General features: G+C 36.7%; 1 protein-coding gene across 1 annotated transcript in view; it reads right to left on the bottom strand.

The window, feature by feature from the left end:
• Positions 1-17,593, bottom strand: part of LOC141489202 (dynein axonemal heavy chain 8-like) — a 395,310-nt gene that overhangs the window by 278,342 nt on the left and 99,375 nt on the right. The window contains 1 exon segment of the mRNA XM_074189981.1: positions 716-822. Coding sequence (XP_074046082.1) covers positions 716-822 — 107 coding nt within the window.

Raw genomic sequence — 17,593 nt, 5'->3', positions numbered from 1 at the left:
TGAGAAGAAATCAAGAAATGTTGAGTCCCATCTTTCTGTTGATTTCCCATCAATTATCAGTGGACAGTAAGGATGCGTGTGTTTCAAAGAAAGCCAATGCCTCCCTATCTGTGCTTTTTCAAATCCTGCCTATTTTTCAAAGCTTAGATCTACATTTTTACTAATTGTAATAGTTCATTTCCAAACAGAACTTTGAAAATCATGAATTCCTTCCTTACCCTGATTCTACTATATTTGAATGGACAAATATAAAATATAAATATTAATTTTTTTATTTTGATGTTTTCACCAAGCCTAATTGTTACTTAAATTTCTATTGAATGAATTAGTGACATAACAGCAAGTAAGACATTCTTCCATCCTTGCAATGTTTCATACTAAAATAAGATTTTTTTGAAACATGCAAAACATAAATACTATCATAAAAGCTTCCATTATCAAAAACTTCTAATTTATTAATCTGTACAATTCTTTGAATATCATGAACCTATTTGGGGATTCTATGATTTACATAGTATGTTTATTTTCAAAGCACTAATTCAAACAAAAAATCAAAAAGTAATTTCTTTGTGCACTTTGTTTAAAGTGTTAAAGATCACTTAAGAATTTAAAAATACAACCCTTTCTAATTCATGTTGGCTCCTACATATGTGATTCTATTATTTTTACAATGTTAACTGTTATTATAAATAAATTATAAACATTTTAAACTTACCTTGTAACAAGTATTCTTTTTTTCATAGTATCCAAAGATAACCTTGTAGCTTTCTGAAGACTGTCTAGTAATTGATGACTAAAAAATGCAATTATCTCTTTACATTCCTGAAAAAAGTAATATATTACATACTATATTCAGTATACTGAAAATTAATTTTCTCAAAATGAAAATCCTAATATAAAATTGAAAGATAATGAGATAATGAAAAGAAACCAGTCACTTTATAAAATGATATGATTAGCAATTTTTAAAATATTCAACTTGATTTTCAAAGTTCCTAAGGAAAAGATTCCTAAAGATACTTTTAAGAATTTATTTAATGAACAATATGGGGCCACTATGTGTTTTTATTATATAGCTCTGTAAACACAAAAGTTGTCAATAATTAAATTATAAGAGGAAGCTGAAGAAAATTGTATAATTAGTAACAATGATTTCTCTGACATTTTTTAACTCTCAGTCCAATAGTGATCAGACTATCTACAATATAAGCTTCAAGTACCATCTTATTTAGTGATTAGCTAAAACAAACTTCAGTTTATCCACACAGGGTTAACCTGGTCAAGAATTGGAGCTTTCATAAGATTGGAGTGAACTGCCCAGGTCTTCCTGGACTGGAGCTGGAATCATCTTTCAGTCAAACAGTTTCACTGTATGAAATCTGGCAAGAATGAAATCACCTCTTCCCTGATTGAGCTCATCCTGGAAAAGCAATGCTTAGCTCATTCCTGAACTGATCAAGCCCAAGTGAAATATCTGCTCAAGGTACAGAAGGCACTAACATGGACTCCCACTGAGACCCTCCCCCTCCCTAATAATATGTGCCAGTTTATAGATCTTCTTAGACTATGAATTTCTCTTGATTTTTTCTGAATGAGGCTTTCCTCTGTTGTGAGTATAAATAGAAGACTTTTAAGCAAGTAAGTTTTTACTTTTGACTGGTAAGTAGGTTTTGGGGTTACAATTTCTAATAAAACTTCTTGAATTACTTGGGTATACTAAAATTTTTAAGGGGTCTCAGTGGATTGAATTCAGATGGTCTGAGTTACTCTGTTGAAGAGGGCAATAATAATAGTTCACATTTATAGATACTCTTAAGGTTTGATAACTTCTTTATACATAGTCTATTATCTACTTGATTTTCACAATAATAACTCACTGAAGTAGACACTCTTACTATTACTGCTTTACAGATAACAAAACCAATATTTATAAAATTTAAGCAATGAGTCCAGTTCCATGGCTAATTAATGTTCAAAGCAGGACTGGAAACTAGGTCTTCCTGATTTGAAGTTATGCTCTATCCATTATGCAGAAAAAGAAGGGAAAGAAGTTTTCACAAATATGCCTCTCCAGCATGGGCATTGCTGTCATCTAATAGGAGAGTAAACAAGATTCTGAGTCAAAGCTTTTCTGAGGGAATTTATTCATAAGTGTGGGGGTGGGGTAGAAGGGCAAATGGTATTACCCCTGGTTACCCCTGGTTGAGGGGCAAAGCTGGATGACCAATACTGAAGAAGGAGAAGATCCAAGAGGACTGACAGAGTCCAAGCCATAGTTGTATACCAGGAGAAGGATTTATAACAATGTGGGGAAAAAATGAGTGAGAAGTTTAAAGAAAGAATCTGATTCCAGGGATCAACAAATCAATTCAACAAAGTTCTGGGAAATGAGGGATTGGAGGATGGTTAAAATGGGTTCTATGAAGGTAGCAGCAATAGAGGGATACTTTGAATATTCATGCCATATTTGACCAGACTGCTTTCAATTTATGTTCTGCCTAAACAAAACTAAGCCATAAAATAATCACTTACTTTTTTATGCCTCTCTATTCTCTTCTCAAGTGACCCAAGATGCCCTGAGTGCATGTATAGATTATTCTTATACAATTCTATTAAGATGGGACAGAACATCAGTCAGACGATTAACATTTATTAAATATCTACTGTCTGACAGGCACTTTGCTAGGTGCTAGGGAAACAAAGAAAGGTAAAAACAGTCCCTGCTCCCAAGGAGCTCACAGCTAATGGAGGAGCAACATGCCCACAATTAGGTACAAATAAGCTACATAGAGGATAAATTGGAGATAATCAAGAGGAAAGAATTTTTGGAATCCATGTGGAAGCTGGGATTTAGCTGGGATTTGAAGGAACAGGGAATGACTTGGGGAACACATTCCAGGCAAGGGGAATAGCTAGGTAAAATGCCTAGTGATGGAAGAACAGCCTTGAATGAGCAGCCCTAAGGCTCCAGGGGCTTGTTCTGTGAGCCCTCTCTGCCTGTTCCCTTCTCTGGTCAGCGCCTATAAAATGAATTCTCAGCTGCCCCACCTCTTTGGGGGCCACAGAAAGCACTAGTGTAGGACCTTGCTCAGCCTGGGAAAGCAGAACTCAGCTTGGCAGAGCTTGAAGACCAGAGGGCACTAAGGAAGAACATGCACCTATGGCAGTGTGGGCCATAGTGGGTTGTGTGAGAAGCCCAAAGAAAACAACCCAGTCTCCAGCAGAGGCCACTCCTGTCTGCTCCTCAATCACTGTAGATGTTAAGTGTAAACTGCTCAGTGTGAAAAGAGGCTGAGATGGATCTGAGGTGCGTCCCCCAGGGAAAGGTCAAAGGAGTCAGAATATGAATGGGGGAGTATAAAAAAGAAAAACAATAAAATTATCAAGATTTCAAGAGGAATGTAACTCAAAGTAAAGAACATGAACATAAGCAGATAAACCAATAAGTAAAATATCAATAACAGAAAGGAATATGGTCTCCAGAGCAGTTAAAAAGAGAATAGACAACTATGAATAAACATTGAGAAATACAGGACCTCTATAGATTCCCAAGAAAGTATGTAACTATATCAGGATATTATTACTTCAAGTTTAAAAGAGGATTAGAAATTTATTGAATAGTGGAGAAAATCAATTTGTCAGGTTACTAGAGCCTGGAATGGAGAGAAGAAATTCTTCAAGCAAGGAAACAAGTTATATTTCCAATATTCCATTCCTAGGGTGATGTGGGCATGCACCAGGAATTTGGCAGTTTTAGAAAAGAGAAAGGTCATATACAAGGGATGCTGTATTAGATAGAAAGGAGAGAATTTTAAAAATGATTGGATATAAGAAGTGAGATAGAGTGAGGAGTCAAGGATGGTATCTGATTTGCCAGCCTGGGTGAATGGAAGGGTGATGGTGCCCTCAATAGTAATAGGGAAATGGGGAAAAGGAGGAAGAGGGAAGATCATAATTTCAGTTCTGTCATTTTGAAATTAAGTTCATGGGGTGGGGGTGGAGACAAAATGGCAGCATGAGAACAACCTTTCCTAGGTGCTCTCTCCAAAATATTTCAAAAACTTTAAAATTATGGCTCTAACTAAATTTTCAAGAGATAGAATCCAAGGAAAGATCCAGTGAGGATCTTTCCTGTCTAAAGTAACCTGAAAGTCCATGGGGTTGGAGGGGGTGGCAGTGCATCTAGGATCACTGTGTGGGAGAGTTAGAGTTCTAGCCCTGGGTCTCTGGTCATGCCAGCTCCTGGCAGCAGAAGCTGTTTCTTGACCTGCTAACCCAGGGAACACCAAGCACAACTTGGAAGATCATCAGAGAAAACTCAAAGCCCAGGTCAGTGTGGCCCTCCTCAATGCAGCCATGGCCATCAGCACAGCCCAAAAAACAGAAGCAGGCCCACAGAGCCACCTCTAGGCTGTTGCTTCCAGAGCACTCAGCCCAAAGAAAGTAAGGTGGTGGGGAGAGATTGTGAAGGTCTCTCCTCTGTCCCTGGGACAGGACTTTGCTGCTTTGTCCATATTTAGAGCCTAGTCACAGCCTGGGTCCCCCCCCCCCATTTGCTATAGAGCAGGGATCCTCCTCACAGCTCCAGAGCAAAGGGGTAGACTTGTGGTGATCCAGCAGTCAGAGCCTCTCTTAAGACCTTGAAGGAAATGAGGTCCTTGCAGGAGGTATCCCAATAACTCAAAAGCTCAGTAAGCACTCCAAAACCAGGGTATAGGCTGGGGAAATGAGTAGACAGAAAAAAAGGAACCTGACCATAGATATTTACTTTGGTCCTATGGAGGATAAAAACACAGAAGGTGAAAAAGTCCAAGCTTCTGCATCTAAAGCCTCCAAGAAAAATAGGAGTTGGGCTCAGATGATGACATAGCTCAAAAAAGATTTTGAAAATCAAGTGAGAGAGGTAGAGGAAAAAAATTGAAGAGAAATGAGAGAGATGCAGGATAAACATGAAAAACAAATCATCAGCTTGGTGAACGAGATCCAGAAAAATGCAGAAGAAATAAAATGTTAAAAACCAGTTTTGATCAAATGTAAAGAGCAATTCAAAATGTTAATGAGGAGAAGAATGCCTTAAAAAGCAGAATTGGCCAGATGGAAAAGAAGATTAAAGAAATTCTCTGAAGAAAACTCCTTCTAATGTAGAATGGAGCTAAAGGAAGCTAATGACTTTGTGAGGAATAAAGACAATAAAACAATATCAAAAGAATGAAAAACTAGAAGAAAATGTGAAATATCTCATAGAAAAAAACAACTGACCTGGAAAACAGATCCGGAGGAGACAATTTAAAAATTATTGGGCTGCCTGAAAGTCATTATCAGGAAAATAGCCTTGAATTCACTTTTAAAGAATTTCTACAGGAAAACTGCACTCATATCCTAGAAGCTGAAGGCAAAATAGAAACTGAAAGAATCTACCAATCTCCTCCTGAAAGGGATCCAAAAAAAAAACAACCCCCAGGAATATTATAGCCAAGTTCCAGAAATCCCATGTCAAAGAGAAATTATTACAAGCAGCCAGAAGGAAACAATTCAAATATCGTGGAGCTGCAGTCAGGATCACACAGAACTTAGCACCAATTTTATTAAGGACTCATAGGGCTTGCAATATAGCATTCCGGAAGGCAAAAGAGCTTGGAATGCAACCAAGAATCAACTACCCAGAAAAACTGAACATTCTCTTCCAGGAGAAAAGATGGACTTTCAATGAAACCAGGGAATTTCAAATGTTCCTGTTGAAATGACCAGAGGTAAACAGAAAATTTGACCTTCAAGTACAGGACTCAGGTGAAGCATAAAGAGTGGACAAGAAAGGTAAATTATGAAGGACTTAATGATGATGAATTGCATGTATTCCTGCATGGAAAGATAATATTGATAATATTCATATGAACCTTCTCATTTAATAGAGCAGATAGAAGTCACTTTTATAGATGAGGCACAGGAGGGAGATGAATTTGAAGACATAATATATTGTAAAAATGGAGTCAGTGGGTAAAAGGGAAATGTACTGGGAGTAAGAGAAAGGAGATGTATAATAGGCTAAGATATTTCATGTAAAAGAAAATTCAAGTAGTTTTTGCAATGGTATGGAAGGGGGGAAGGCAATGGTGAATGAGGGAGCCTTCATTCTCCTCAGAAATGTCTCAGAGAGAAAATAGCATACACATTCAATAGTGTATAGACATCTAGAAGAAAAGGGAAAGAAGGGGGCACAAGGGGGGATGTGGGTAATAGAAAAGAGGGTAAATAATAGGAGAGGATAGTCAAATATAACACACATTCTTTTTTTACTTTTTGCAAGTATTGAGTGATCTGTTCAGTACCATGGGGATGAGTGGTTGCTGGGTCTCTGGGGTGGGATGTGGGCCAGGGCCAGTGCTCTGTCTGCTACACAACTCAGCTATCCCACAGCACATTTTTGAAGTGGGACAGAGTGAAAGGAGAGGTAAAATATAATATATGGTAGTGTGAAGGAATAGATGGAGGGAATTGCAATCAGCAACAGCAGCTGTGGAAAAATATGGAAGTAACTTCTATGATGCACTTATGATAAAGAAAGTGAACCAACCCAAGACAGAGTTGATGGTATCAGAACACAGACTGAAACACCTTTTTTTCAAAATTTTTTCAAATGTTCCTGTTGATATGACCAGAGCTAAACAGAAAGTTTAATCTTCAAGTAGAGGACTCAAGTGAAGCATAGAGACGAGAAGGGTAAATTATGAGAGATTTAATGATGTTGAACTGCATATATTCCTGCATGGGAAGATGATACTGATAATACTCATATGAACCTTCTCATTTATTAGAGCAATTAGAGCAATTAGAAGGAACACATATAGACAAGCTGCAGGAGGGAGCTGAAGTGGAAAGTCTAATATATTGTAAAAATGGAATCAATGGGTGAAAAGGAAATAAATGTACTGGGAGAAAGGAAAAGGAAGGTAGGATAGACTAAGATATTTCTTGTAAAAAATCAAGAAATAGCTTTTGCAATGGTATGGAAGGGAGAAGGTGAGGGGGAATGAGGGAACCTTTATTCTCACTAGAAATGGCTTAGAGAGGAAACGACACACATACTTAATAGGGTATAGAAATCCAGAAGAAAAAGGAGAGAAAGGGGATGGGGGCTAGGAGGGGGATCATGGGAGAAGATAATAAGACATGACATATTTTCTTTTTTTTACTTTTTGCAAGGTAGTGTGATTGGGTGGCCTGACTGGGACCATGGGGCTGGGTGGTTGCTGGGTCTCTGGGGTGGAATGTGGGCTTGAGGGCTCCTGGCCCCAGGACTGGTGCTCTGTCCACTGTGACACTAAGCTGCCCCATAGCACACATTTGAAGAGGAATAAAGGCAAAGAAGAGAGAAAATGCAATAAATGGGAGTGGGGAGAAATGGATGGAGGGAATTACAGCAACTGTGGAAAAATATGGAAGTAACTTCTATGATAGACTTAGGATAAAGGATGTGAACCATCCCAGAGACAGAGATGATGGTATTGGAACACAGACTCTCTTTCTTTTACTTTATTTCTCGTGAGAATTTTTATTTTGGGGGAGGGGAAGAGGAATTATATTTACCTTAGAACAAGACTATTTTAGTAATTTGTAAATAAATTAAAATGAAAATTTAAAAACAAATAAATAAAAGTAGGGTTCTGTGGATATAAAAAAAAACCCCTAAGAACAATTAAAAAAACTTTAAGGTGAAAAAAAGAAGTTTATAGGATATTCAGGTTATGTTCCCTAGGCAGTTAGAAATGAAGACTGGGGTGGCTAGGTTGCATAGTGGATAAAGCACTGGCCTTGGAGTCAGGAGTACGTGGATTCAAATCTGGTTTCAGACACTTAATAATTACCTAGTTGTGTGGCCTTGGGGAAGCCGCTTAACCCCATTTGCCTTGCAAAAAAAAAAAAACTAAAAAAAAAAGAAATGAAGACTGGAGGCTGAGAAAGAGGTTGAATAAACAGATCAGGAAATTTTCAGTATAGTAATAGTCATTGAAACCTTGAGAAGCAATTAAACCAACAAGTGAAGTATTATAGAAGAAAAAGAGAAGGGGGCTGAAAACAAAAGTCTCGAAGGAAACTCATTATTACTAGGTGTGACTTGGATGAAGATTCAAAAAAAAGTGATTCAAAAGGAATAGTCAAACTCGTAAAATTTAGATAAAGAATAAGGATAGAGAAGACTTCCAGGACTGAGTCAAGCTGATGTCATGAAGCTAGCATGCTTCTAGAATTTTCCCTACACATTGTTAAATGAAGCCTCTACACAGACATTAAAGCTAAAGATCCCATCTAAAAAAAAAGAAAAAGAGGTTTTTGACTCTAGTCATCAAAAGGATCTTCAGTGAAGGTCAGTCTCTTTGGGGGAAAAGAGTAAATATAGCCCAGCTAATCAGGAGAGCAGGAAAGTCAGCAGATATGTTTTAGACATAACTCAGCCCAGATCCTGTCAGCTAGATAGCAGCCCAGGTCCTAGCTCAGTTAGAGAGCAGACTAGCAGGGAAGGTACCAATCCTAAACAAAGTTTGAGCCCTGGGAACACTGGGGTAACAAACCAGACTTGTTTGGGAACAAACCATCACATGGGAAAAGCCTGCACATGAGGACTCAAACCTCTGCAAAGGCAATGCCTGGGTTGCATAGGTAACATCTCGGCATGGAATAAGCCAGGGATCAGATCTTCTCCCCAGCACAAAAAGCTCAGGACTATAGTCTCCATAACCCAGGAACAGAGCTCAACTATCAAAATGAATAAAATACAAAAAGAACACTAACCACAGAAAGCTACTATTCAAATAGAGATGATAAAAATGCCATCACAGAAGAAGAAAGCAGTAAAAAATTACCTGTATGGAAAGTCTCAAAGAAGTTTATGAATTGTATTCAAATCCAAAATCTCATGGAAGAGCTTAAGGAGGCTTTTAAAAATCAAAGAAGAGAAGAAGAAGAAAAATGGAAAACAGAAATGAGAGCCATGCAGGAAAATTATGAAAAATTAACTGAAGAAATCAAATCAACTTCTTTGAGGGTAGAAGTGATCAACTAGAAAAAATGTAACTCATCAAAAAATATAATAGCCCAACTGGAAAATAAAAACAATTCATTTAGAAGAAGACTAACTGGTAGAGGAGACACAGAATTTAACTGAAGAAAAAAACATAAATATTAGAATTGGACAAATAGAAATTAATGGCTCTGTGGAACACCAAGGTTCCATCCAATAGAATCACTAAGATTCCATCAAACAAGGTTCCATCAAACAAAATGAAAGGGCTGAGAAGGTTGAGGAAAATATTAGACCTTTTAGGAAGAGCAAACAACTTGCAAAATAGATCCAGGAGAGATAATCTATGAATTATTGGACTACTCAAAGCCTAGATCACAGAAGGAGCCTGGCAAATGTCTTTTGGGAAGTTATCATGGAAAGCTGTCCTGATATATAGATCAAGAAGAAAACAGTGCTTGAAGAAAGACACAGAACACCTTCAGAAAGAGACTCAAGAATAAAAACTCCAAGGACTATCTTAGCCAAATTCCAGAATTCTCAATGAAGGAGAGGGTACTGCAGGCAGTTAAAAAAGAAGCAATTTAAATATAGAGAAAGCACAATCAGAATTACATAGGACTAATCAGCTTCAACATTGAAGGATCAGAGGGTCTGGAATCTGATATTTTGGACCTATTGTAGTGGAAAGCAAAAGGGAAGTCTGTGAACACTTAGTAAATCATACTCTCAATGTATTTGACTGAGAGAGAGAATGGCATACATTCAGAGTTGGGTTTGAGGTCTATCCTGCCACACAGGGAAGAGGAGAAAGGGGAAGAAAAAGGAAATGGTGGAAGGGACTGATGGAAGGGAAGGTGAAGGTAAATGCAAAAGTAAAGCTAGGAGCAGTTAGGTGGCACAGTGGATAGAGAACTGGCTCTGGAGTCAGGACGACCTTGGTTCAAAATATGGTCTCATACACTTAATAATTACCTAGCTGTGTAATCTTGAACAAATCACGTAACCCCATTGCCTTGCAAAAGTCAAAAAAAAAAAGTAAAACTAAAGTTAAAGTTTAAAAGAAAAGTTAAAGGGGAAAGGGAGCAAGGCACTGGTGAGGAAGAATGGGGGAAGGGAGGGAGGAAGGTATAGATGGAGAAATAAAGCATAGAGGGAAATACACATTTGGTGATCTGTGCATGTGAATGGGATGAATTTTCATGGGGGAAGCAGATAGTGTAGTGGATTAAAAAACAGAATCTTACAATATGTTGTTTATAGGAAACACATATGAAGCAGAGGCATACAGGATAGAGGTAAAGGGCTGGAGTAAAATATATTAAGCTTCTGTGGAAGTAAAAAATAATCAAGGATGGTGATCTCAATCTCCGACAAGGCAAAAGAAAAATGAATCTTATTGAACGGAGTGAGGAAGGAAACATCTTAGGGGACACTACGGTCATGATACAGTAAGAAATATCTGTAGTGAAGGACCATGGAAGCTAGCCTGGGAAATGGTTGCAAACTAAATGACCTAGTTTTAAAGAGTGAGTGGATGAAACAACAAATCAAAGAAATAACCAACCATTTCATCAAAGAGAATGACAGCAGTGAGATCATTTCAGGATTTGTGAGATGCAGTCAAAACAATTTTTAGGAGAAATTTTATGTCTCTAAATGCTTATATGAATAAAATATAAAGAGTAGGAATCAATGAATTGGGCATGCAAAATAAAAGAGTTGGAAAAGGAACAGATTGAAGATCCTCAGTTGAATGCCAATTTGGAGATTCTGAAAATCCATATCGGAGATTAATAAAATTGAAAGCAGGAAAACCAGTGATCTAATAAATAAAACTAAGAGTTGGTTTTATGAAAAGACCAATGGAGCAGATTTGGTTAATCCTATTGGAAAGAGAAGGAAGGAAGAATATCAAATTGCCAGAGTCAAGGATGAAAGAGGTGAACTCACTACCTAAAAAGAAGGAATTAAGAAGATAATTTGGAACTGTTTTCCCCAACTGTGTGCCAATGGGTTTGAGGGAAAGAAATGAATGTTTACAAGAATATAGAGTGCCCATATCAACAGAAGAAGAAATGATGAATGGTCCCATTTCAGAAGAGTGGTCCCATCAATGAACTCCCTAAGAGGAGATCTCCAAGTCCAGATGGATTTCTAGGTGAATTCTACCAAACACGTGGGGAAAAACTAATTCCAATTCTACTTAAACTATTTAAAAAATAGAAGAAGAAGGAGTTCTGCCAAATTCATTTATGACACCAGTGTGCTGATGATTAAACTGGGGAGAACCAAAACAGACATGATTGTAGACCAATCTCCTTAATGAATATTAATTCAAAAATCTTAAATTAAATTTTAGCATGAAGATTGCAGCATGTTGTTACTAGGATAATGCACCATGGTCAGGTAAGATTTATGCCAGGTGGACAGGGATGGTTCAATATTGGGAAAACAATCAGCATGACTGAGCATATTAAAAATAAAAGTAACAGAGATCATGTGATTGTCTTGGTGGATGCTGAAAGAGCCTTTGGTGAAATACAACATCCATTCCATTTGGAGACACTAGAGTGTATAGGAATGCACAGAGTTTTTATTTAAAAAAATGGGCAATATCGATCTAAGACTATCAGCAAACATTATGTGTAAGGTGGATGGTCTGGGAATGTTTACAATGGGATTGGGGATGAAGCAAGGATGTCCATTATCACCACTACTATTTGATATGGTATTGGAGGTGAAGCTTTGGCAATGGGAGAAGTAGGGTAAAATTGAGGGAATTGGGGTGGGCAATCGGGAAGCAGGACTTTTATTCTTTAGATGATGTGGTGGTAGGCTTGGTGAACCCTAGAGGATCAACTTGGAGACTCCTTGGGGCAACTGGCAACTTTGGTAAAGTGGCAAGATGTGGAATTGCCCCACATGAATCATCAGCATTTCTGTGTATATACAATGGAACCCAAAAGCAAGAGAGAGAAAGTGAGATTCCATTTGGAGTAACTGTGGATCGCATAGAACATTTGGGAATCTAACTCTAGAAACTGCATGAACATAATTACAAAATACTTTTCACAAAATTAACATGAGATCTAAACAATTGGAAAAAATGTCAACTGTTCATGGTTAAGGTGAAGTCATAAAATAAAAATGACAATTCTTCCCAAATTAAATTACTAATTCAGTGCCATACCAATCAAACTACCAAAAACCTATTTTACAAAGCTAGAAAAAATCATAACAAAATTCATCTGGAGCAACAGGTCAGAAACAAAGGAATTGAGAGAAAATGTGAAGGAGAGTGGTCTAACTGTAACAGTTCTAAAAACTATACAATAAAATAATAGTCATCAAAATGATATGATAATAAATGACTATACTAATCAATTGTTTGACAGACCCAAGGACATTAGCTTTTGCAATGGGAACTCACTGTTCAACAAAAACTGCTGGGAGAACTACAGAGTAGTATGGCAGGGACTGGGCATAGAACCATGTCTAGCACCCTATACCAAAACTGGTACAGAATTTAGGTCAAAGGGTGATACCATGGACCAATTAGGATCAAGAAATAATCTATATGTAGGATCTAGAGATGGGGGAGAAATTTATGACCAAATAGGAAATAGAATATATTATGGATTGCAAAATGGATGATTTTGACTGTATTGAATTGAAAATTTTTTGCACTGATAAAACTAATGCATCGAAGATTAGAAGAAAAGAAAACCAGAAAACAATTTTCACACCTAGGGCTTCTGATGGAGGTCTCATTTTTGAAACATGTAAATAACAGTCATGTTTGTGAGGTTGCAAGTCATTCAGTTTTCAAATTTAGAAACTAAAAGTTATATATGATTACACAAAAATGCTTCAAATCATTAATGATTAGAGAAGTGCATATTAAAACAACTATGAAGTACCACCTCACACATATCAAATTGGTTAAGATGACTAAAATGGAAAATGATCAACATTGGAGAGTTTGTAGGAAGATTGAGACATTAATGCATTCTTGTGAAGTTGCAAACTAATCCAACCATTCCAGAAAGCAATATAAATCTATTCCCAAAGAGCAATAAAAATGATCATACCTTTTGATACAATAATACCAGTACTTGTTCTTTATCCAAAAGAAATCATTAAAAATCAGAAACTTCACTTATGTTCAAAAATATTTATAGCTGCTCTTTTTGTAGTGGCAAAGAATTGTAAATTGAGGGGATTCCCATCAATTGAAGAATGACCGAACTAGTTATGGTATATATAAATGTGTGGAGTACTATCATTCTATAAGAAACTATGAATGGTCAGACTTCAGAGAAGCATGGAAAGAATTACATGAACTGATATTAAGTGAAGAGAACAGAACCAAGAGAACATTGTACACATTAACAACAACTTTGTTGAGTTGTCCAACTATGATGGATGTGGTTCCTCTCAGCAATTCAGAGATCTTGGACAGCCCTAAGAGATCAGTTATGTACAACACCATTCTTTTCCATAGGAAAATAAAACAAAAAAACAAATAAACAACCCACAAAATCTGAATGGATCCTATGTTCACTTTTTTAAAGTTTTTTGCAAGGCAAATGGGGTTAAGTGGCTTGTCCAAGGCCACACAGCTAGGTAATTATTAAGTGTCTGAGACCAGATTGGAACCCAGGTACTCCTGACTCCAAGGCCAGTGCTTTATTCACTATGCCACCTAGCCGACCCCTAATGTTCACTTTTTAAAGTGGGAGTGGGAAGGGAGGATGGTAGAAAAATTTGTAATTTATAAATATGCAAGTAGATGAATATTGAAAAACTTTTTTGAACATGTAATAGGAAAAATAAAATAACGATCAAAAAAGATATTTAATAAAACCTAATTGAATGGCAAAAAAGAATCAGGATAATATAGTATCATGGAAACCTGGAGAAAGGGCTGTCAAGAGAAAGGGGTGTCAAAGAGAAAGGAGACAATGCAGAGAGACCAAGAAGCATGGAGACTGGATAAAAAGGTCATTAGATTTGACAATTAAGGAGATCATCAGGAACTTTTGAAAGAATGGTTTCAATTAAATGAGGCTGGAAGTCAAACTCCAAAAAATAAAGTTAAGAGTGTAAGAGGAAGGAAGCAGAGGCACCCAGTATAGATGCCCTTCTCAAGGAGGTTAGCCACAAGTCTTACAAAGACACAGGATGATAGCAGGAATGGATGGAACAAGTGAAGGGTTTTCAAAAATAGGAGATATGGGGCAGTAGGTGGATTGAGCACCCCTGGAGTCAGGAGGACCTGTGTTCAAATCTGACCATATACACTTGATAGTTACCTCATTGTGACCTTGGGCAAAACACTTAACCCACTGCCTTGCAAAAAAAATAGGAGACACAAGTAGTTTTTTAGGTATTAGGGAAAGCAGATAATAGATAGGGAACAGCTGAAGATTAGGAAAGAAGGGATAACAAAAGGGACAATTTGTTGAAGGAGATGAAATGGGAAGAGTTCATTTGATTTGCCAAGGTGAAGGAGATAGTGGCAGAAGACATCTGAATGAAATAAAATGAATAGAAAATATCATTAGTTATTAATTTTCTTTGATTCCCCCTTCTTTTAGCAATAATATCTCAGGTTTTTTCTTAGACTCTGGTATCCTTTCCTTAAAATACACTGAGAACCAATACATGCCCTCAAAAAACTTACTCTCAGACTTCAGTAAAGACAGCCCCAAACCCAGTAGCTCGGGATAATAATGACACCAAGACCACACTGCCCATGCCTCCAGTCTAGGTGCCATAGCTATAGAGGAACAACTCTGTGGGCAAAGCGTCTATCGTCTCTATGAACATTAGCTATCAAACAACTGTCACCAACAGAGTGGACAAACCCTGTGAGACAGAAGGTGCAATATATCAATAACACTAACATGACCATTCTATCCATTTAGATGTAGCACCCTGAGTCCAGGAGCTCTACAACACAAGGCCTCCTCTGTCCTGCTCTGACCCCGCCCCTTCCACATATACTTTGCTTACAGTCAGGAAGACAGAATGTAGTAACTGCATCTGCCAGTGGGGTAGCCCTTGGTGTGTTAGTAGCCACAGATAATGACAATCTAAAAAAGAAAATTCTTGCCATCAACATCCTTGGCATTTTCCAATGGCTCAATATCAAAAATGGACATGATTTTCTTACTGGAGATTATATTAAAGAAAATTCATCCTCACCCTAACAGGGACTTTCCATCTGACTTAAAATAAGAAAACCTACTTGATATATTGATTTTTCTGAGTATCCCCAATTGGATTTCATATACCATGAACATTTATGCTTTTTCATTCATTAACTCCTGTTTTGTTTTGTATCATTTCTATTCTTTCATGTAATTTGCTGGGACTCATTTTCATTAGTGGAGAAAAGAATTGGTCAGTTGAAACTATTCTTGACACTTTTGTACTCTTCATTATGGTAATTAATTTACATTAGCTAAATGTCTTTAGGAAATGGTGATGTCATTGTTTATGTCTCCTTTTTCCATTTCCCATGTTTTTCAGTATCAGAAACTGAAATACTCATACTTCCATTAAAAATTATTAAGGTAAAAAAGTTATTTTAAGAATTTTTAATACAAAAGGAGTTCTACTCCAGAAGCAAGGAGATCCAGAAGTCCTAGATTCACCAGGATAAATGATCCCTTTTCATTAGAAGAAGCTTTTTGAAGGAAAAAAGTTCTCTGTATTCTGTCTGGTATTATAACTCTCTCTCCTGAAATCTTCCCTGACTTCCTTTAAATCTCACTAACTTTAAATTGCCTGCCCACAAATCTGATTGCTTGAAACAATAAAAATATTTGACTCCTAGAACTAAATTCTGCCATTCCTTTTTCCATTAGTGCTGGACTTGGCAGCCAGGGAGATCTAAGTGTGATTCTTGCCTCAGAAGCTTAAGTTATTTGACTCTGGTTAAGACAACTTATCCTCTTTAACATTCAGTTTCCTCAGCAGTAAAATGGGAATAATAATAGTATTTACCTTATAGGACGGTTGTTAAAAATTGCTTGGCAAATCTTAAAACACTATATAAATGCTGACTATTATCATTACCATTATTATTACTTAAAACACGTTATGGGAGTTATTACATGCCTCAGACAATTATGTGAAGCCATCTATTACTATAGAGAAATCTACAAGGAAATAGAAATTAACTGAGAATGAAAGAACAGGTAGGGCCAAAGATAATTCTTAAGTTTCCAGCATAGGAATCTATTTAGAAATTAAGGGAAAGGAACAGGGATTTGTTTTTCCTAGGGTTTTTCTTTGTTTTGAGGAGGAAGAATAAGAAAAGGAATTCAGTTTAGACAAACATACACACAAACACCCACACATACACACACACACACACACACACACACACACACACACATATATACACATATATATATATACATACATAAATATATACAGGTAGTTGGAAATAAATGAATGGCACTCTTAGCAATGGAAAAATTGATATGGTGTATTTTACAAAGTTGAGGAAGAAAATGTAAAAGAAACCTAACCACAGAACCTTGGTGACATCTATGTCTCAATGGGGAAAGGAGAAGAAACTAGCTAAGGAAACAGTCAATGAGGATGTAAGAAGTGGAATTATAACAATACAGTATCATAGAAGATATAAATTAAATATTGACCTAAACACAGAATCACAGAACCTAAAACTCACAAAGGACCTTAGAGGACATCTAGTTCTGCACATGCCTTTTACAATATTAAGCAGTCATCAAGTCTCTATTTGGAGATTTCCGATACATTCTACATTGGGTCAGCTTTATTTGGATAGGAAACTTTTCACTCTACCAAGTCTGAATTTTCCTTTATTATAGTTTATAAATGGTTTAAAGAAAATGAATATTTGTGTGTTGTGATTTCCAATTTCGCCATCCTATTCAGGAAATTTGTAAATGTTCTCCCTTAATTTTATACACAGGACTAAATAAAAAATTGAATTCTGAACCAAGAACAGTAGAGGGAAACTATTATTACTCTAGTTTAATGCTCTGTGCTTCAATTGACATAGCTTAAGTTCATACCAGTTTTTGGGGGGGATTCAGTAGTGTCTGCCATTTTTACACTGCTGACTCATATGGAACTTGTTGCTCATTAAGGATGGGACAGGATGGTACATGAGCCTACTGAATGAAATTCAATCTTTTCCTTTCTTAATCTTCACAAAGGCAGAAGAATAGTTTATGAACTAATACCAAAAATATACAACAAATGACAAAAGGTAAAACTAAGACTCCTGTTGCAGGTTATTTCAAAAAAGGATTTTATGTAACAAAATTCTAGCTCAAAAATATTATCTGAGCAATTCCACAGTTTTTCTTATAACATGATTTCACCTGTCTATACATGCTCACTGCACATTGGTGTATTCTTTGTCTTTTACTTTTCAGTCTTTCATAGCCTTTCCTAGTCATCCCCCTAATTGTTGGGGATGTTTGTGTTTACAAACAAAGCAAGTTTTGTTTTTTTCCCCAGGGGAAAAAAAAGAAGTCCCATTCACCCTGTTCTAAACATTTCTATTTT

The sequence above is a fragment of the Macrotis lagotis genome, chromosome 5, assembly GCF_037893015.1.
Source record: "Macrotis lagotis isolate mMagLag1 chromosome 5, bilby.v1.9.chrom.fasta, whole genome shotgun sequence".
Classification (NCBI taxonomy): domain Eukaryota; kingdom Metazoa; phylum Chordata; class Mammalia; order Peramelemorphia; family Peramelidae; genus Macrotis; species Macrotis lagotis.
The sequence above is the reverse complement of the archived record's forward strand: the minus strand, read 5'-3'. Positions and strand labels throughout refer to the sequence as shown.